Source organism: Ranitomeya variabilis, chromosome 2 (genome assembly GCF_051348905.1).
Source record: "Ranitomeya variabilis isolate aRanVar5 chromosome 2, aRanVar5.hap1, whole genome shotgun sequence".
NCBI classification, from domain to species: domain Eukaryota; kingdom Metazoa; phylum Chordata; class Amphibia; order Anura; family Dendrobatidae; genus Ranitomeya; species Ranitomeya variabilis.
Genome location: NC_135233.1, coordinates 637,277,545 through 637,301,480, shown reverse-complemented (window position 1 = coordinate 637,301,480; position 23,936 = coordinate 637,277,545). Strand labels below are relative to the sequence as shown.

Genomic DNA, 23,936 nt, shown 5'->3' with positions numbered 1-23,936 from the left:
GCCATGTAGTATATAGCACAGCCACGTAGTATATAGCAGCTACATAGTATATAGCAGCCACATAGCATATAGCACAGCACACGTAACACAGACAGCCACGTAGTATATAGCACAGCCACGTAGTATATAGCAGCCACATATTATATAGCACAGCCCACGTAATATATAGCACAGCCCACGCAGTATATAACACAGGACACGTAGTATATAACACAGCCCACGCAGTATATAACACTGCCCACGCAGTATATAACACAGCCCACGTAGTATATAACAGCTCACGTAACACAGCCACGTAGTATATAGCACAGCCACGTAGTATATAGCAACCACATAGTATATAGCAGCCCACGTAATATATAGCACAGCCCATGCAGTATATAACACAGCCCACATAGTATATAACACAGCCCACGTAATATATAGCACAGCCCACGTAATATATAGCACAGCCCACGCAGTATATAACAAAGCCAACGTAGTATATAACACAGCCCATGCAGTATATAACACAGCCCATGTAGTATATAGCAGTGTGGGCACCATATCCGTAAAAAAAAAATTTAAATAAAAAATAGTTATATACTCACCCTCCGGCATCCAGCGAAGCTGTGCCGATGTGCGCGGTGCTGCCACCAGCTTCCGTTCCCAGTGATGCATTGCAAAATTACCCAGATGACTTAGCGGTCTCGAGACCGCTAAGTCATCTGGGTAATTTTGCAATGCATCACTGGGAACGGAAGCTGGCGGCAGCATCGCGCGCATCGGTGGACATCGGAAAGTGAGAATAGCACAATTTTTTATTTTGTTGTATTATTTTGACCAATCAGCGACCCGGGATTTCCATTACGGAAGTAAACAGACAGACAGACAAACAGACATAAGTACCCATTAGACAATTATATATATAGATATATATACACTGCTCAAAAAATAAAGGGAACACTTAAACAACAGAATATAACTCCAAGTAAATCAAACTTCTGTGAAATCAAACTGTCCACTTAGAAGCAACACTGTTTGACAATCAATTTAACATGCTGTTGTGCAAATGGAATAGACAATAGATGGAAATTATTGGAAATTATCAGGACACACGCAATAAAGGAATGGCTCTGCAGGTGGGGACCACAGACCACACCTTGGTACCAATGCTTTCTGGCTGATGTTTTGGTCACTTTTGAATGTTGGTTGTGCTTTCCACTTGTAGCATGAGACAGACTGTACAACCTACACAAGTGGCTCAGATAGTGCAGCTCATCCAGGATGGCACATCAATGCGAGCTGTGGCAAGAAGGTTTGCTGTGTCTGTCAGCGTAGTGTCCAAAAGCTGGAGGCGCTATGAGGAGACAGGCCAGTACACCAGGAGACATGGAGGGGGCTGTAGGATGGCAACAACCCAGCAGCAGGACAGGAGGAGCACAGCCAGAGCCCTGCAAAATGACATCCAGCAGGCCACAAATGTGCATGTGTCTGAACAAACAGTTAGAAACCGACTCCATGAGGATATTTCATTCAGTGATATCTAGGATGTGGGATTTTAGTGGTCCCTTTTTTTGAGCAGTGTATATATGTATATATGTGTCAGTGACACACATTTATATAAGTCTTTATATTTCATAGAGAGATAGATAGAAGAAAAGCCGGTAATTCATTTGTCGGCTTCTGTAAAATCACTGCAGGAGCTGACAGGATAGAAGACATGGTTTAGCGTGGGCTCTGGCGCAATTTTTAAAACCAGCAGAGGGAAGGCCAGTGACTGGGGGCAGATGTTTATAGCCTGGGAAGGGGGTAATACCCATGGAGCTTTCCAGGCTATTAATATCAGCTCACAGCTGTATACTTAGCCATCACTGGCTATTAAAATGGGGAACCATTCAAAAAATGTCGTGGGGTCCCACCATAATTATTAACCAGCAAAGGCTATGCAGACAGCTGCGGTCTGATATTACTAGCCTAGGAAGGGGCCATGGATATTGCCCCCCCCCCCCCCGCTAAAAACATCAGCACTCAGCCACCCCAGAAAAGGCGCATGTCTAAGATGTGCCAATTCCGGCACTTTGCCTCGCTCTTCAGACTTGCCCTGTGGCGGTGGCAAGTGTGGTAATAGTTGTGAGGTTGAAGTCACCTTTGATATCAAGCCCACAGCTTAGTAATGGAGAGGTGTCACATGTTAAATAAAGACACAACGAGAATAAGTATTTTCATGAAATAAAACACTAAACACAGTTTTCCCATTTTACTATACACCTAATTCCTGCGACTCCCTCAATCTCCTGTAATAAACATAAAATAAAAAAGCAACAATATACCATACCTGTCCGTCACTGAGTCCCACGCCATAATCCATATCTGGGGTATACACAGTTTACAACCAGGGCAGTGCCAAGATGCGACCGCCCTCGCTGTAAACCACTGATAAATGAGGAGATGCTGCAGGCGGCAGCTTCAGTGACTAGCGTTGACATCACAGAAGCTTCACTCCCTCACAGCCTGACCTGCGCTGAACTCTGGAGAGTGGAAAAATGCCAGTTCATTTGCCCATGCTCCAGGGTTCAGCGTGGGTGTGTGGTTTGATGAATTTTGATGAATTTTGCCTCTGAAAATGATCTGTAAATGACATTGAGAACTGCTGTATGTAAAAGCTCATGTTAAACTTGCATTGCAATCGGATAGCAATCGCAATGCACTCGGATGTAAATTGAATGCTAGGTGTGAAAATTACATTGTACTCGCATGACACTCGCATGGCACTCGTCTGTTTTTTCGGTCCAGATTACGGACCTTTTTTTTATCGCATATGGGTATGAGCCCTTAATGTGAGGCTGGGATGCTTTCCAGTAGGTGCGCATGTGTGCTTGTCCCGACTACTGTCACTTCCGATGACGCTCACACATTGAGCGTTGGGAGGAAGTACATCATTTGGAGGTGGGAGAACACGCGATGCGCTGACAATACCGGTTGGCACCATCCCTCTTCCTCTCTATCCCAAGCGCTAATAGGCTGGTACCTATATAAAAACACAGTCGTCCCTCACATTGACATGCCCCTGGAAGAAGATGGTCGCGGAACACGTGTGGGGTTGAGGGGACGCCAAGAGCACTACTCTCCATAGGTGATTACTTCTGTTTATGGCATTCATCTTGCTTATACATGGTTAAGCCAACCTCTTTGGACTGATAGGGGTTTTAGGTCAGCTAACTATTGTCTATACAGTCAGCTCTTGTCTTATCATATTTGGGGGCACGGTACCTTGACTTTGATTTTGATTTCATCTGGTTCCATATAACTTTGGTAGTTACATTCATGCTATTTAATCTTCGTTGATCCTGTGGTACCACAACCTATTTTGGAGGGACTTATTTGCTAGCAGTTTTCATTATATCTATGTGTATTGACTAACACCATAGATGTGTACCTATTATAGGTTATCATTGGATTAGTATTATAATGTAAACGCGGCACTCAACTTAATGTTGTGAGGAAGAACTTTAATTCAGTCCCGTGTTGTAGTACAGCAAAACATTTCGGTCACTATGACCTTCATCAGTTACAGGTTATTGTACTGAGAATTTCTTGTGGACACTTATGGTAGTAACCCGGATGTGTCAGCATCAATTGAGTAATGGTAGAGATGGTAGTTTCGATCAAGCCAGTAGGCTAATATGTATAATCAGGAAGGCGCGTGTGTGTCCACATGGGATACCGCGTCCTGATTATCCAACAGGAGATCCATAACAAGACATAAAACCCAGTCTTCTCATATCAGGTCTCTTTGGACTTTCTCTCCCAGGCACTTCTATATGATATCCTTTTACTTTAGTGCACTGAACATTATCTATGCTTTTCCAAACTTATTTCCAGCATTTTCCTTATAGCCTCGTTCATGTCTCTACTTACGGATTTTGATTTAATGACCAGCTCCTTTCCTATAATGGTTTCCGTTGTAACCTCCTTCACCTTAGACACTGCTGGCGGATTGCTTTTTTCCACCTATAACCTACAGTATGTATTTAATACTATTTATCGTATGTCGAATATTGATTTCTATTATGCATCTTCTGACATTTGTTATTTTTTTTGTTTCTCTTCGTATGTTATACATTATATTTATCACCAGTTCTGATGAAGGTCCGGATGTGAACCGAAAACGTTTAATGCTAATTCTGGATGCAATAAATGGAACATTTTGTTTTTGTCACTTTTCTCTCTGAGTGCCAAGTTTTTTCTACAAGGCGTGATCTTTCAAGATAGACAATAAAACCTTGATTTGTGTTTAAATTTACAATAGCCAAAAATGTTTTGCATATCACCATCTAATCCACTTAATAGGTTATGTGGACACTACCTGATAAAGGATATACGTTAGCAGTTGACTGTGCCTGATATCAGATAACCCTTCAATACCCCAATAAACCAAGCAATTTTTCAAATCTGACATGAGCCACTTTATGTGGTAATAACTCTAGAGCACTTCAACATATCTCACTGATTCTCAGATTGTTTTTTTTTCATAACACATTGTACTTTATGTTAGTGGTAAAATTAGTTTGAAATGTTTTTGTTGTTTTTTTATCTGAAATTTGATGAAAATGTAGAAAAAATTGAAGTTCTCAGAAGTAGTGTAGCAGCGGGTGGTTTCGTCAAACTCAATTTGACAGGTGGACACGCCCCTATCAAGATGTATCAAAGTGTGTAACCCCTCCCCTCCCCCTTGTCTTCTAGCAGCAGCTGTGTGGCAGCTCCCCCTCCCTTTTTTATATAGTTTAATATTATCACTGTATTTGATACGGTGAATATTATCCCAGTAATTGTTTTATATTAGATGTTTATATGATATATTAAGATTAGTCATGTTTGATAATCCTGTGATAGGGAGTGTGCGGGTGTGTTTCTACAGTATTATTCTGTTGTGAGCTTGAAGTCTGGGCACTATAACTGCTAACAGCTGCTAAGATTTTCTGTGGTGCAGATACAAGCACTCAACTTGCTAGCAGCTGTTAAAATGTATCTGTACTGACCACTAACTAGATGTCAGGTTGTGTGATATAGTTTAATTTGTTAATACAGCGAATATTATCCCAGTAATTGTTTTATATTAGATGTTTATATAATATATTAAGATTAGTCTTGTTTGATAAGCCAGTGTTCTGACATTTTCATAAACCTATAGCCCCAATAATATTTATTTGGACTGCAGATAATTAATTAAAAACGCATAAAACGTGTTAAATAGAGATTACACCAAAATCAAAGCGAATCAAAATGTATTAAATTGATTACTGATACGCTTCCAACAAGTTGATAATAATATCAAAAGTGTATAAAATCGCATAAAGCGTGTTAAATAGACATTACGCCAAAGGCATAGCGAATCAAAAAGTATTAAATTGATTACTGATACGCGCCCAACAAGTTGATAATAATATCAAAAGTGTATAAAATCGCATAAAGCGTGTTAAATAGACACTACACCAAAATCACAGCGAATCAAAAATAATATCAAAAGTGTATAAAACCGCATAAAGCGTGTTAAATAGACACTACACCAAAATCATAGCGAATCAAAAATAATATCAAAAGTGTATAAAACCGCATAAAGCGTGTTAAATAGACATTACACCAAAATCATAGCGAATCAAAATGTATTAAATTGATTACTGATACGCTTCCAACAAGTTGATAATAATATCAAAAGTGTCAAAAGTGTATAAAATCGCATAAAGCGTGTTAAATAGACACTACGCCAAAGGCATAGCGAATCAAAAAGTATTAAATTGATTACTGATACGCGCCCAACAAGTTGATAATAATATCAAAAGTGTATAAAATCGCATAAAGCGTGTTAAATAGACACTACGCCAAAGGCATAGCGAATCAAAAAGTATTAAATTGATTACTGATACGCTTCCAACAAGTTGATAATAATATCAAAAGTGTATAAAAGCGCATAAAGCGCGTTAAATAGACACTACACCAAAATCATAGCGAATCAAAAATAATATCAAAAGTGTATAAAAACGCATAAAACGTGTTAAATAGAGATTACACCAAAATCAAAGCGAATCAAAATGTATTAAATTGATTACTGATACGCTTCCAACAAGTTGATAATAATATCAAAAGTGTATAAAATCGCATAAAGCGTGTTAAATAGACACTACGCCAAAGGCATAGCGAATCAAAAAGTATTAAATTGATTACTGATACGCTTCCAACAAGTTGATAATAATATCAAAAGTGTATAAAAGCGCATAAAGCGTGTTAAATAGACACTACACCAAAATCATAGCGAATCAAAAATAATATCAAAAGTGTATAAAACCGCATAAAGCGTGTTAAATAGACACTACATCAAAATCATAGCGAATCAAAAATAATATCAAAAGTGTATAAAACCGCATAAAGCGTGTTAAATAGACATTACACCAAAATCATAGCGAATCAAAATGTATTAAATTGATTACTGATACGCTTCCAACAAGTTGATAATAATATCAAAAGTGTATAAAATCGCATAAAGCGTGTTAAATAGACACTACGCCAAAGGCATAGTGAATCAAAAAGTATTAAATTGATTACTGATACGCGCCCAACAAGTTGATAATAATATCAAAAGTGTATAAAATCGCATAAAGCGTGTTAAATAGACACTACACCAAAATCATAGCGAATCAAAAATAATATCAAAAGTGTATAAAACCGCATAAAGCGTGTTAAATAGACATTACACCAAAATCATAGCGAATCAAAATGTATTAAATTGATTACTGATACGCTTCCAACAAGTTGATAATAATATCAAAAGTGTATAAAATCGCATAAAGCGTGTTAAATAGACACTATGCCAAAGGCATAGCGAATCAAAAAGTATTAAATTGATTACTGATACGCTTCCAACAAGTTGATAATAATATCAAAAGTGTATAAAATCGCATAAAGCGTGTTAAATAGACACTACGCCAAAGGCATAGCGAATCAAAAAGTATTAAATTGATTACTGATACGCTTCCAGCAAGTTGATAATAATATCAAAAGTGTATAAAAACGCATAAAGCGTGTTAAATAGACACTACACCAAAAGCATAGCGAATCAAAAATAATATCAAAAGTGTATAAAAACGCATAAAGCGTGTTAAATAGACATTACACCAAAATCATAGCGAATCAAAATGTATTAAATTGATTACTGATACGCTTCCAACAAGTTGGCGCAAGCAGAGGCGGGCTAAAAATAGTTTACTGTGTGAAGTAAGGCATGGTAGAATTCTCACTAGCTGACCAAACACAGGATTTGCTAGCAGCTGTCGTCCTTGAACGCCCTCTAAGAATTTAAACAATTAGTTAGACCAGTGAAGACAAGTGCAGTTTTGATTAAATTGATTACTGATACGCTTCCAACAAGTTGATAATAATATCAAAAGTGTATAAAATCGCATAAAGCGTGTTAAATAGACACTACGCCAAAGGCATAGCGAATCAAAAAGTATTAAATTGATTACTGATACGCGCCCAACAAGTTGATAATAATATCAAAAGTGTATAAAATCGCATAAAGCGTGTTAAATAGACACTACACCAAAATCATAGCGAATCAAAAATAATATCAAAAGTGTATAAAAGCGCATAAAGCGTGTTAAATAGACATTACACCAAAATCACAGCGAATCAAAATGTATTAAATTGATTACTGATACGCGGCCAACAACTTGATAATAATATCAAAAGTATATAAAACCGCATAAAGCGTGTTAAATAGACACTACACCAAAATCATAGCGAATCAAAATGTATTAAATTGATTACTGATACGCTTCCAACAAGCTGACAATAATATCAAAAGCGTATAAAACCGCATAAAGCGTGTTAAATAGACACTACACCAAAATCATAGCGAATCAAAATGTATTAAATTGATTACTGATACGCTTCCAACAAGCTGACAATAATATCAAAAGCGTATAAAAAACGCATAAAGCGTGTTAAATAGACACTACAGCAAAATCATAGCGAATCAAAAATAATATCAAAAGTGTATAAAACCGCATAAAGCGTGTTAAATAGACATTACACCAAAATCATAGCGAATCAAAATGTATTAAATTGATTACTGATACGCTTCCAACAAGTTGATAATAATATCAAAAGTGTACCAACAATATTCATTTTCTTTTTATTGACATCGGTTATCGTAGTGCCTGTGAATCTGCACACAATCATTTTGAATCCCTGTTTTGCTGACCTTAAACATTTTGTATAACAGATGTGTTTCTCCTGATTTTTCTAGCGCAGCTCGCTGAGCGTTACCACAGCACTCACTTCTCTTTGCTGCTTCTGAATGTACACTATTCTCACCCATAGACAGCTTTCCTTTAAAAAAAAAATACGCGTATTATTGAATATAATGTTTTACATATGTTACAGTATTTTATTTTTCCTAGTGTTACTTTAATAATAATGATAATAATAATAATAATAATCATACACCGCAAAATTGTGTCAATATTGGACGACTATGAAATTCGCCATAAAAATCTTCTTGGTTAACCAAGACATGTAAGAAACAAATGTATGACTTTTAGCACCACCACAGACACGTATATTATTCCATCTTTCTTTAATTCAACATTATTTTATCACATATTAATTTCACAGATGTCTGTGCCGGCTATTTGCACACAACCATTTGAATCCCTGTTTTGCTGACCTTAAACATTTTGTATAACAGATGTGTTTCTCCTGATTTTTCTAGCGCAGCTCGCTGAGCGTTACCACTGCACTCATTTCTCTTTGCTGCTTCTGAATGTACACTATTCCCAACCATGGACAGTTTTCCTTTAAAAAATATGCGTATTATTGAATATAATGTTTTACATATGTTACAGTATTTTATTTTATTAATAGTTACTTTTAACTATTCTTTTAGAGTGTCTAGTAGATTTATATTCTATGCCTGATATATTTCTACACAAAGCTTCAAACTATTTTGTAATTTATAATGTATCACAGTAGTTTCATACGAAGTTACATCTTAGGCCCCATTCAGACTATTGTAATATCTGTAGCTTAAAATAGAGCCAAATAGCTACTTTCAAATCCGGACATACAACACTGATTTTAATGGGGTCTAAGGGGGTTCTATCAAGGTTTCCACATAATAGTTATGGAAAGAATAATGCTACAGAATTGGCCGCTCCAGTTATAAAACAAAAATGATGAAAATTATCCATGATGTTAATGTGAAAAAGGCTTATGCAGTGGGTTTATGGATCTCTACAATAAACACCATGTGTAGAAATTTGGTTCTAGAACTTGTTGGATTAGTGAATATAATAACGTTTGTCATATTTTATAACATGCAGCTAATGATTCTTGCTTTCAACTTGTATGTAACTGGGTTAAAATAAAGAATAATGACCTAGCTGATTTGGGTGATATTGTAAAACCATTTATTGTTTCTACTACTTGGCAATTGTTACATTCAGTTATTTTTATTTATTTATTTATTTTTATTTTTATTTATTTATTTATTTATTTTTCCATGGAATTTGTTAGTCATTACAATTATTTTTTGCTCCCAAGATAGGCTATTAGAGCCACCAAGCTACATAAATGTGCAGGCTCCTGAATATTACAATTACAAAACATTCAAAGTTTGTTTCTCCACTTTTTGCAGATAATAAATCTTAATTTCTTTATAATCTGACTTTTAGTTATAGTCTGTCGCAGTTCTTTGGCGCTCTATGTATACCGTAAATTTTGCTTCCTTTCAGTGAATAATATAAGACAGATTATTTTTATTCAATAAACATCTAACTTATGTATACTTTTAAAGCTTTGTTACATTTCTAGCCAGTCTACACCATGCTGTGTAACATAAATACATGCGGTCTTGTAGTGATTTAATATAGTGCACCAAACATGATATGGTTTTTGGTTTCTCTGAACTGACGCAAACAAAACATATAAGGTAGTACGGCACAAGACGTGAGCGTGCCCGCAGCTCAATCTTTATAGAAATAATACTTCTGCACTCATGGCCGCTTCTCCTCTACCTTTGCCTCCTGAACTCATCATACACTGTGAAATAATGCAAAAATCCAGCACACAACACACAGAACACACGCACAACAAACACAGAGAACACACGCACACATAACATGCAGAACACACACAACGCATACAACACAAACAACAAACATACACACACACAACATACAGAACACACACAACACATGCAACACACACACACACACAACAAACACACACAACACATACAACACACACACAACAAACATACACACACACAACATACAGAACACACACATCACATGCAACACACACACAACAAACACACACAACACATACAGCACACACAACAAACATACACACACACAACAAACACACACAACACATACAGCACACACAACACATGCAACACACACACAACAAACACCCACAACAAACATACACACACACAATATACAGAACACGCACAACACATGCAACACACACACAACAAACACACACAACACATACACCACACACAACACATGCAACACACACACAACAAACACACACAACACATACAGCACAAAGCTGGATTTTTGCATTATTTCACAGTGTATGATGAGTTCAGGAGGCAAAGGTAGAGGAGAAGCGGCCATGAGTGCAGAAGTATTATTTCTATAAAGATTGAGCTGCGGGCACGCTCACGTCTTGTGCCGTACTACCTTATATATTTTGTTTGCGTCAGTTCAGAGAAACCAAAAACCATATCATGTTTGGTGCACTATATTAAATCACTACAAGACCGCATGTATTTATGTTACACAGCATGGTGTAGACTGGCTAGAAATGTAACAAAGCTTTAAAAGTATACATAAGTTAGATGTTTATTGAATAAAAATAATCTGTCTTATATTATTCACTGAAAGGAAGCAAAATTTACGGTATACATAGAGCGCCAAAGAACTGCGACAGACTATAACTAAAAGTCAGATTATAAAGAAATTAAGATTTATTATCTGCAAAAAGTGGAGAAACAAACTTTGAATGTTTTGTAATTGTAATATTCAGGAGCCTGCACATTTATGTAGCTTGGTGGCTCTAATAGCCTATCTTGGGAGCAAAAAATAATTGTAATGACTAACAAATTCCATGGAAAAATAAATAAATAAATAAATAAAAATAGAAATAAATAAATAAATAAAAATAACTGAATGTAACAATTGCCAAGTAGTAGAAACAATAAATGGTTTTACAATATCACCCAAATCAGCTAGGTCATTATTCTTTATTTTAACCCAGTTACATACAAGTTGAAAGCAAGAATCATTAGCTGCATGTTATAAAATATGACAAACGTTATTATATTCACTAATCCAACAAGTTCTAGAACCAAATTTCTACACATGGTGTTTATTGTAGAGATCCATAAACCCACTGCATAAGCCTTTTTCACATTAACATCATGGATAATTTTCATCATTTTTGTTTTATAACTGGAGCGGCCAATTCTGTAGCATTATTCTTTCCATAACTATTATGTGGAAACCTTGATAGAACCCCCTTAGACCCCATTAAAATCAGTGTTGTATGTCCGGATTTGAAAGTAGCTATTTGGCTCTATTTTAAGCTACAGATATTACAATAGTCTGAATGGGGCCTAAGATGTAACTTCGTATGAAACTACTGTGATACATTATAAATTACAAAATAGTTTGAAGCTTTGTGTAGAAATATATCAGGCATAGAATATAAATCTACTAGACACTCTAAAAGAATAGTTAAAAGTAACTATTAATAAAATAAAATACTGTAACATATGTAAAACATTATATTCAATAATACGCATATTTTTTAAAGGAAAACTGTCCATGGTTGGGAATAGTGTACATTCAGAAGCAGCAAAGAGAAATGAGTGCAGTGGTAACGCTCAGCGAGCTGCGCTAGAAAAATCAGGAGAAACACATCTGTTATACAAAATGTTTAAGGTCAGCAAAACAGGGATTCAAATGGTTGTGTGCAAATAGCCGGCACAGACATCTGTGAAATTAATATGTGATAAAATAATGTTGAATTAAAGAAAGATGGAATAATATACGTGTCTGTGGCGGTGCTAAAAGTCATACATTTGTTTCTTACATGTCTTGGTTAACCAAGAAGATTTTTATGGCGAATTTCATAGTCGTCCAATATTGACACAATTTTGCGGTGTATGATTATTATTATTATTATTATCATTATTATTAAAGTAACACTAGGAAAAATAAAATACTGTAACATATGTAAAACATTATATTCAATAATACGCGTATTTTTTTTTTAAAGGAAAGCTGTCTATGGGTGAGAATAGTGTACATTCAGAAGCAGCAAAGAGAAGTGAGTGCTGTGGTAACGCTCAGCGAGCTGCGCTAGAAAAATCAGGAGAAACACATCTGTTATACAAAATGTTTAAGGTCAGCAAAACAGGGATTCAAAATGATTGTGTGCAGATTCACAGGCACTACGATAACCGATGTCAATAAAAAGAAAATAAATATTGTTGGTACACTTTTGATATTATTATCAACTTGTTGGAAGCGTATCAGTAATCAATTTAATACATTTTGATTCGCTATGATTTTGGTGTAATGTCTATTTAACACGCTTTATGCGGTTTTATACACTTTTGATATTATTTTTGATTCGCTATGATTTTGCTGTAGTGTCTATTTAACACGCTTTATGCGTTTTTTATACGCTTTTGATATTATTGTCAGCTTGTTGGAAGCGTATCAGTAATCAATTTAATACATTTTGATTCGCTATGATTTTGGTGTAGTGTCTATTTAACACGCTTTATGCGGTTTTATACGCTTTTGATATTATTGTCAGCTTGTTGGAAGCGTATCAGTAATCAATTTAATACATTTTGATTCGCTATGATTTTGGTGTAGTGTCTATTTAACACGCTTTATGCGGTTTTATACACTTTTGATATTATTATCAAGTTGTTGGCCGCGTATCAGTAATCAATTTAATACATTTTGATTCGCTGTGATTTTGGTGTAATGTCTATTTAACACGCTTTATGCGCTTTTATACACTTTTGATATTATTTTTGATTCGCTATGATTTTGGTGTAGTGTCTATTTAACACGCTTTATGCGATTTTATACACTTTTGATATTATTATCAACTTGTTGGGCGCGTATCAGTAATCAATTTAATACTTTTTGATTCGCTATGCCTTTGGCGTAGTGTCTATTTAACACGCTTTATGCGATTTTATACACTTTTGATATTATTATCAACTTGTTGGAAGCGTATCAGTAATCAATTTAATCAAAACTGCACTTGTCTTCACTGGTCTAACTAATTGTTTAAATTCTTAGAGGGCGTTCAAGGACGACAGCTGCTAGCAAATCCTGTGTTTGGTCAGCTAGTGAGAATTCTACCATGCCTTACTTCACACAGTAAACTATTTTTAGCCCGCCTCTGCTTGCGCCAACTTGTTGGAAGCGTATCAGTAATCAATTTAATACATTTTGATTCGCTATGATTTTGGTGTAATGTCTATTTAACACGCTTTATGCGTTTTTATACACTTTTGATATTATTTTTGATTCGCTATGCTTTTGGTGTAGTGTCTATTTAACACGCTTTATGCGTTTTTATACACTTTTGATATTATTATCAACTTGCTGGAAGCGTATCAGTAATCAATTTAATACTTTTTGATTCGCTATGCCTTTGGCGTAGTGTCTATTTAACACGCTTTATGCGATTTTATACACTTTTGATATTATTATCAACTTGTTGGAAGCGTATCAGTAATCAATTTAATACTTTTTGATTCGCTATGCCTTTGGCGTAGTGTCTATTTAACACGCTTTATGCGATTTTATACACTTTTGATATTATTATCAACTTGTTGGAAGCGTATCAGTAATCAATTTAATACATTTTGATTCGCTATGATTTTGGTGTAATGTCTATTTAACACGCTTTATGCGGTTTTATACACTTTTGATATTATTTTTGATTCGCTATGATTTTGGTGTAGTGTCTATTTAACACGCTTTATGCGATTTTATACACTTTTGATATTATTATCAACTTGTTGGGCGCGTATCAGTAATCAATTTAATACTTTTTGATTCGCTATGCCTTTGGCGTAGTGTCTATTTAACACGCTTTATGCGATTTTATACACTTTTGATATTATTATCAACTTGTTGGAAGCGTATCAGTAATCAATTTAATACATTTTGATTCGCTATGATTTTGGTGTAATGTCTATTTAACACGCTTTATGCGGTTTTATACACTTTTGATATTATTTTTGATTCGCTATGATTTTGATGTAGTGTCTATTTAACACGCTTTATGCGGTTTTATACACTTTTGATATTATTTTTGATTCGCTATGATTTTGGTGTAGTGTCTATTTAACACGCTTTATGCGCTTTTATACACTTTTGATATTATTATCAACTTGTTGGGCGCGTATCAGTAATCAATTTAATACTTTTTGATTCGCTATGCCTTTGGCGTAGTGTCTATTTAACACGCTTTATGCGATTTTATACACTTTTGATATTATTATCAACTTGTTGGAAGCGTATCAGTAATCAATTTAATACATTTTGATTCGCTTTGATTTTGGTGTAATCTCTATTTAACACGTTTTATGCGTTTTTATACACTTTTGATATTATTTTTGATTCGCTATGATTTTGGTGTAGTGTCTATTTAACACGCTTTATGCGATTTTATACACTTTTGATATTATTATCAACTTGTTGGGCGCGTATCAGTAATCAATTTAATACTTTTTGATTCGCTATGCCTTTGGCGTAGTGTCTATTTAACACGCTTTATGCGATTTTATACACTTTTGATATTATTATCAACTTGTTGGGCGCGTATCAGTAATCAATTTAATACTTTTTGATTCGCTATGCCTTTGGCGTAGTGTCTATTTAACACGCTTTATGCGATTTTATACACTTTTGACACTTTTGATATTATTATCAACTTGTTGGAAGCGTATCAGTAATCAATTTAATACATTTTGATTCGCTATGATTTTGGTGTAATGTCTATGTAACACGCTTTATGCGGTTTTATACACTTTTGATATTATTTTTGATTCGCTATGATTTTGGTGTAGTGTCTATTTAACACGCTTTATGCGGTTTTATACACTTTTGATATTATTTTTGATTCGCTGTGATTTTGGTGTAGTGTCTATTTAACACGCTTTATGCGATTTTATACACTTTTGATATTATTATCAACTTGTTGGGCGCGTATCAGTAATCAATTTAATACTTTTTGATTCGCTATGCCTTTGGCGTAATGTCTATTTAACACGCTTTATGCGATTTTATACACTTTTGATATTATTATCAACTTGTTGGAAGCGTATCAGTAATCAATTTAATACATTTTGATTCGCTTTGATTTTGGTGTAATCTCTATTTAACACGTTTTATGCGTTTTTAATTAATTATCTGCAGTCCAAATAAATATTATTGGGGCTATAGGTTTATGAAAATGTCAGAACACTGGCTTATCAAACAAGACTAATCTTAATATATTATATAAACATCTAATATAAAACAATTACTGGGATAATATTCGCTGTATTAACAAATTAAACTATATCACACAACCTGACATCTAGTTAGTGGTCAGTACAGATACATTTTAACAGCTGCTAGCAAGTTGAGTGCTTGTATCTGCACCACAGAAAATCTTAGCAGCTGTTAGCAGTTATAGTGCCCAGACTTCAAGCTCACAACAGAATAATACTGTAGAAACACACCCGCACACTCCCTATCACAGGATTATCAAACATGACTAATCTTAATATATCATATAAACATCTAATATAAAACAATTACTGGGATAATATTCACCGTATCAAATACAGTGATAATATTAAACTATATAAAAAAGGGAGGGGGAGCTGCCACACAGCTGCTGCTAGAAGACAAGGGGGAGGGGAGGGGTTACACACTTTGATACATCTTGATAGGGGCGTGTCCACCTGTCAAATTGAGTTTGACGAAACCACCCGCTGCTACACTACTCTCAGATTGTCATTCCCCACAAATTAGTTAATAATCAACATTTCCAATATATCTACTTTATATCAGCATCATTTTTCAAACATCATTAGTTTTTTGTTAGGATGTTAGAAGGGCACCACATGAAGCCCCCCCCCCCCACAAGCCGCCCCAGAGCACGAGCATATCAGTAACACAAAACTGAAAATAATGATTAAAAAACAACCACAAGACGTATTTCATCAACCAAGTTATCATTTCAATCAGTATAATAGCGCCAACCTGACACTGTCTGTAGGTTACTGTGTACAATCCTGCAGACAGGTTCCCTTTAAGAATATTTTTTTATCCAGAATATTTTTTTCGTTGCCATATTCTGAGAGCTGACTTTTTTATTTAGTGCCAGACAGAGCTCATTGAAGGCTTGTTTTTTTTTGCATGATGAGCTGATGTTTTTATTGGTACCATTCTTATGTACATAACAGTTTATGATCGCTTTTCAATCTCATTTTTGGGACACAGAATGAACAAAACCCTGCAATTGTGCTATTGTCTTATTCATTTTTTTTTACGCCAGTCACTGTGTGGTAAAAGTGGTTAGACGGCTTTTGTCTTTAGTTAGTATGATTACAGTGATGCCAAATTAATTTAGGTTTGTTATGCTACTTTTGCACATTAAAAACATATTTTTTTCAAAATATATTTTGTTTTTGCATTACCATATTCTGAAAGCTATAACTTTTTAACTTTTTTTCTTTTTTACACTGAAACAGACTCTTCTTATGGCAGGAACTAACAGGCCACCATACCTCACGACTCGCGTCGGGTCCTAAGAGATTTCAAGGGGGCACCCTCTCCCCTTATTAACCAACTAGATGCCACTGTTGCGATTAACAGTGGTATCTAGGGGGTTAAAAAGCCACCATCTGTGCTAGAACCTATCTTCGTTGATTCAGCACTGAGTCTGTTATTACGGTATATACAGTTGACATCCACTGCATTTTTGCCCACAGGGGGTTCCTATTACTTAATCCACAGGGCCATTTTATTATTTTTTTTTTTATTGTAAAAGCATTTACTGATTGGGTTAATGACTTTAATATTTTGAAAGATCAGTCTTTTACAGATAAGGCAATGCTAAATATATTTAATTACTAAATTTATTTCACTTAAATGGGAGGAAAAGGAGTTCATTTGAATTTTCAGATTTTTTAATTTTTTTTTTTAATATGAATTAAACCTTTTTTCTCACTTTATTTTTTAGGCTTTTCAAAGTACTTGAACTTGCAATCATTTGATTGCTTATACTATTTGCTACAATACTACTGTACTACTGTATTGCAGCATATAGTGTATCCCAGTCTCCTATGAAGCTTAGCCTGTGACTGAGGTTCACAGAAGTACCAAGATGGCAGCAGGCCCTTGGCTGCTATGGTAATTCATCAGTGTCCCACAATCATGTCACGTGGAGCTGATTGAAGCTGGTGTGTATTCTATTTAAACGCCACTGGCAGAGATCGACAGCGGCGGCCAGAACTCAGTTGTTAAACACAGATACCGGCCTTGTAATATAGCCAGTATCCACCACATGGGGAGAGGATTAATGTAGGATTAAAGTTAAAAAGGGAATTTCAGTATCACAATGAAGATGCTGGTGCTCCATTAAAAAGAGTAGCTTTTTGTTAACCCTTTAACGACCGACGGTACTTATTTTTTAACGGCGCCGAGAAATAAAGTTATAGCGCCCCCCAGCGTCGGAAATTCTCCGGGTCTCGGCTAATGGGGGTAGCTGAGACCCTGGAGAACATGATTCGGGTCAGTTTTTACTGACCCCAGTGTTGCGATTACCGTTATTAACGGAATAACGGCGATTGCAAAAAACAGTCCGATTTTCCATTTAATTTCTCTCTCCTTTTATATGATCTAGCACATCAAAGGAGAGAGAAATGGGGTCCCCCGAGCCCGCCCTGTACCGATAGTGTCCCTGGACCCTCCTGCATCCCCCAGTCCTGTCCCTCGGCCATCGTCTTCTTCCAGGAAGAAAATAACGGGCGCATGCACCAAGATCTGCTGACTTTCACCCAGCTAGAATAGGAGATTTCACCTATTAGTTCATTTTGACCACTGTGATAGGGTCTATCACAATGATCAAAATAAAAGAATGGTAAAGCAAACCCCCCTTTATCACCCCCCTTAGGTAGAAATAATAAAATGTATTTTTTTCCATTAGGGTTACTGTTAGGGCTAGGGTTATGGTTGGGGTTATAATTGGGGTTATAGCTAGGGTTATGGTTGGGGTTAGGGTTATGGTTTGGTGTTATAGTTGGGGTTTTGGCTAGGGTTGGGCTAGGGTTATGGTTGGGTTATAGTTGGGGTTATAGCTAGGGTTCGGGTTGGGGCTAGGGTTAGGGTTGGGACTAGGGTCAGGGTTGGGACTAGGGTCAGGGTTGGGGCTAGGGTTAGGGTTGGTCTAGGATTAGGGTTGGGGCTCGGGTTAGGGTTGGGTTAGGGTTGGGCTAGGGTCAGGGTTGGGCAAGGGTTGGGCTAGGGTTAGGGGTGGGGCTAGGGTTGGGGTTAGGGTTATAGCGTTGGGGTTAGGGTAGTGTTAGGGTTAGGGTTGTGGTTAGGGTTATGGTTTGGATTAGGGTTAGGAGTGTGTTGGGATTAGGGTTGGGGTTAGGGCTGTGTTAGAGTTGGAGTTAGAATTGGGGGGGTTTCCACTGTTTAGGTACATCAGGGGGTCTCCAAACGCGACATGCCAATTTTGCGTTTAAAAAGGTCAAACTGTGTTCCTTCCCTTCTGAGCCGTTACTTTCCCCCACATACAGGGTATCGGCATACTCCGGAGAAATTGCACAACATATTTTGTGGTACATTTTCTCCTAATACTCTTGTGAAAATAAAAAAGTTTGGTTCCAAAGTGAATTTTTTGTGAAAAAAGTAAGTTTTTTCCTACCACATTGCTTTAGTTCTTGTGAAGCACCTGAAGAGTTAATAAACTTCTTGAATGTGGTTTTGCGCATCTTGAGGGGTCCAGTTTTTAGAATTGTGTCACTTTTGAGTATTTTCTGTAATATTGACATTTCAAATGAAAAAAGCACAACATTTAAGGGATACTACAGTAGGACATTTGTTAGGGGGTGGGAAGTGTGATGAGTGTAGTATGGTTTAAATGTTGTGCTTTTTTCTTATTAATCTATTTGTAATCCTGCCTGAAGAAGGAGCCACTGTGCTCTGAAAGCTTACAAACATATTATTTTCTGGTTAGCCAATAAAGGTATCACTCCTAGAATACTTCTGTCATCATTGGGCAGAAAAATATTCACATCGATTTTTCTGGCTAACACAGTACCACAATACAATTTGTTATTGTACATCATGATCTTTATTACAAAGATAAAGTTAATAATCTTGCAGTTCACACACTGACCACTGGGGCTTGTTTAAATTTGTATTTCCTGTCCTTTATGGAAGGTTTTACAGTTGAAGCAGGATTACAATGACAGGTGACCCCTCTATGCACAACAGCAATTAGAATCAACAATCAAAAGAGGACACACTTTACCCTACACCCCCCTTCACAATGACTTTTGCACAGGCTCATTACAGACTTTAATTCAAAAGACAGGGTCAGGATCCAACCATTGTGGGTATGAACTATGTATCTTTTTTGGTGGGAGGGTGGCCTTTTATTTATTTTATATTTTTGTTTTCTCTGTTATATAATTTTCATCTTTCATGTATTTATTTAACTATTTGTATCCATTTTAGAACATCTTTGCTTTCTACTAATTACTATATAACTATTTTTCATTATAATTATTTATTTACAAGAAACACATGATCTGTGCATCCTGCATACACACACACGCATGTACACACCAACACACGCATGCACACACGCATGCACAGGCAAGCATGCATACACAAACACGCATGCACACACAAACACGCATGCACACACATGCACAGACAAGCATGCACACACAAACACACGCATGCACACACAAACACACGCATGCACACACACATGCACAGACAAGCATGCACACACAAACACACGCATGCACAGACAAGCATGCACACACAAACACACGCATGCACACACAAACACACGCATGCACAGACATAGGCATTCCCACACAAACACACGCATGCACAAACACAGGCATTCCCACACAAACACACGCATGCACACACACATGCACACACAAACACACGCATGCACACACACATGCACAGACAAGAATGCACACACAAACACACGCATGCACAGACAAGCATGCACACACAAACACACGCATGCACAAACACAGGCATTCACACACATACACGGATACACATACACATGCGCGCGCACACACACTTTGTAAATGACTTTTATAGCTGCAGACAAAACAATTTAAGTGACTGGTGGCAAAATACAAGTTACTTCATCGATAAGTACTATACTACTTATTCTTGACATTATAAATAATTAAAATTGCAAAGTGCTTGAAACAACAAGCAACTTTACAATGTGTCATTAAAAATCCTCTCAGCTCTCAAGAAGTCATAGATTTTTAATCGTATTGTTTCCTGCTTATTGCCTATATTACTTGCCATCTCTGTATCAGAGGTGTCCAGCCTCCTAGACAAGGAATGCAGTGCTCCCAGACTCTTTCCTGTAGCTCTTACAGGGGCTGCTCTGAAGTGGGCTAGATTGTTGGCTCTGGCCAGCATCTGTTCAAATGCATTCGTCTTATGCCAGTGGTGGCGATCCTATGGCATGTGTGCCAGAGGGGGCACAGGGAGCGCTCTCTGTGGGCACACACGCAAGGCCCGTCACCGCACGCACACCGCTCACTTCCAATGTTCAAATGTATTTGCATCTTTTAGACTCTAATACATGTCCAACAGTGCTGCGTTAGGACTGGGGCAGAGGAGCGCCGGTCAGCCCCCGGTCCGACGTGCAGCATTGTGATGACATCATCACACTACTGACCTCATCACACTGCTGCCTGCGCCAGGGTCGCTGAGAAGCAGAGACACCGAGGGCAGGCACTGATAAGAGCTCCATGAGGACCTGAACATTAAATCTATCATTGTGAAAGGAGGCACAGTTATCACAGAGGCAGTGTATGGTGATTGGGGGCTGCTTTACTCAAAGGGACTGTGTGTGTGTGTGTATTTATATATATATATATTTGTGTGTGTATATATTTTGTAGAGGGGCAGTGTGTGTGTGTGTATACACATATTTTGCAGGGGGCTGTGTGTGTGTATGCGCGTAAATATATTTTGCAGTGGGGCAGTGTGTGTGTGTATTTTTTGCAGAGGGGCAGTGTGTGTGTGTATTTTTTGCAGAGGGGCAGTGTGTGTGTGTATTTTTTGCAGAGGGGCAGTGTGTGTGTATAAACATATTTTGCAGAAGGGCTTTGTGTGTGTAAGTATGTGTGTAAATATATTGTGCAGAGGGGCAGTGTGTGTGTAAATTTTTTGCATTAGGGCAGTGTGTGTGTGTGTGTATTTTGCAACGGGGCAGTGTATGTATATGTTTTGCAGAGGGTGTGTGTGTGTGTGTAAAGGCTCATACTCACTCGAATGTTAATACCCGGCGCTGCTGCCGGCACTCAGATCGGAGCGTGCGGCCACATAGGAATACATGTAACCGCACGCTCCGCTCCTCTGTGCTAGGTGCAGCGCTGGGTATTGCCATGCAAGACTCATCCGAGTTTCGCGCAAGTGAGTATGAGCCCTAAGGGGGAGTATTTTGCAAGTCTTCTGTGATGTCTGCTTCAGCCCCAAGTTAAATTGCCATGTTGGCACTTTGCAATAAATAAGTGGATTTTGGGTTGCCATTTTAGCATGCATGCTGCGGTGCCAACTGTCAATCATCAAGGGCCGACTGGCCCACTGTACTGCCGGAAGCCATGAGGCAGGAGAGTGGTGCTCTTGGGAAACAACACAATAATGTCGAGAACAGCATTTTAACAATAGTTACATTTAGTCGTAAAGCATGTAACATTTACAAAATAGTACGCATATTCTATGCAAATATATATTACACAAGTGTACACACACATACATTTATCATAGTTAATTGCATAAATCTCTCACCTTGAAGTACATTGAATATACTGAAGGAAGGTGTTGGAACGCTTGAAGACTTTCTTAGGGCACCACTGTCATCTGCTATGTCTGGAATACCTCCTTTCCTGCTTTTATTCTGGGCCTTAATCAGTTCATTTGTCCAGTCTGCAGATTGGCTTAATTTCCTTTTTAGACCACTGTCCCTGTACTTTTTAATCAATCCATCACCTTTAGGAAAGAATTGTTGCCTGGTAGAACTATTCCAAGAAGTTTGTTCTCTGTTAGCATCTTGTGACTGACCACTGTCACTTTTGTTCCTGGTGGTAGAGACTCTGTCCTCAACACCTGGTGGCATTGTTATTATTGTGGTGTCAATTGTCTCTCCTTTTCCACATGAGTTACTCCTTTGTACATCCATAGTGGTAGAAGAATCCTTTGTGCACTTGAAAGACAAAGCCAATTCCCCAGTTTCACATTGGGAAGAAGAGCCATTAATGCCACTTGTTATTATCTCAGAAATCAGGTGACTTTCTTCGGAGACACTTTTCTTTCGTTGTACTTGTACTCCCCCATTACTACTTGCTGTATCTTCCTTCTCAGATGTTAAAACCTGAGGACAGATTTTTTCTTTAGTAGATGTCAGCTGATCACCTGCATCCCAGAATAATGTGTGAGAACTTGACAGGGGGCCATGAAGAACCGATGACAAATGATCTGTTTCCTGAGATTCCTCTTGAGAGAGCTGCATTTTGATTGCCATCTGGATATCAAAGAGTAAATCATCTTGTTCTGTGGCTGAGTGGTAGCTGTATATATCTGTGTCAGACCCTGAACTGGTCTTTTGTCCTTCCTGGATCCCATTGCTGGCAGCTGCTACCAGGGATTTGTTGACATGGAAGTGATCAGCATCAGTGTCAGAGAGGCCTCCTTCATCTGCTGATATGCTTAGATCTGGAGTTTTAGTAGTAACTGAGTGGCTGCTGTCCAGTTCCTCTGTGTGAGGGGGCTGCTCATCCAAGGCATCATCACTGGATCCACATGTGCCATCCTTAGGTCTGGATAGAGTCTTTCTGATTCTTAAATTGGAAAACACAGAAGATCTGGATTCAGATTTGCTCTTTTTCTTGCTATGCGATTCATTGCATTTCCCATGGCCTTTTCTGCCTCCTCTCTTGACATTCTCTCCATCCTCAGGCCTAGATTCAGCTCTGTCACCATGAGCTCTCTTATGCTTGCCATCCTGATTCCCCATTTCTCAAGCCCTGATCTTTTCTAACAAATGAAACATTCCCTGCTTGCAGGAAGGATGCTAAATGGAAAAGAACGGAGAGCAAGGGATGCTTTGTCTGCAGTATATTCGCTGCCTGCTGCCTTTGTGCAGAATGAGCTGCTCTGCAGAGACATGCTCAGTGCACAGCTGCACATTGCTGACAACTCCCACCCAAAGCTGCTCCTGATCAAACTGCTCCCTGGGGTGGTAAACAATCGTGACGTCATCAGTGGATGAATTGAACGAGATTATTGTACACCAGTCCGTATCGTTCGAAACATTAATATTCTGAAGCTGATTAGTGTCACTTAGTGTATCTGCATGTCCCCAAAATATCCAGTATTGTGTCACATAATCTCCAATGGTCAATACAGAGGTTTAGGGAAAAGGGTACACCTGCCTGGAGTATATGACTACAGTCAGTTCTAGGATCTGCAAAACCCTGGAAAATATCCGTGTTAGATTTGACAATGTTTTATTGTCACTGCTCTCTTTCTGGTTGTATATACTGTAGGTGAGGTGAATATGTGGAT

The 23,936-nt window shown here is 37.5% G+C and overlaps 1 protein-coding gene across 1 annotated transcript in view; it reads right to left on the bottom strand.

Moving 5' to 3' along the window:
- The window catches only part of FMN2 (formin 2), a 450,026-nt gene extending 426,474 nt beyond the window's left edge, over positions 1 to 23,552 (bottom strand). Inside the window, exon 1 of the mRNA XM_077289102.1 lies at positions 22,161 to 23,552. Within this exon, the coding sequence (XP_077145217.1) occupies positions 22,161 to 23,385 (1,225 nt within the window). The 5' untranslated portion in view covers positions 23,386 to 23,552. The remainder of the gene's footprint in view (positions 1 to 22,160) is intronic.
- Positions 23,553 to 23,936: the final 384 nt, after the last annotated feature.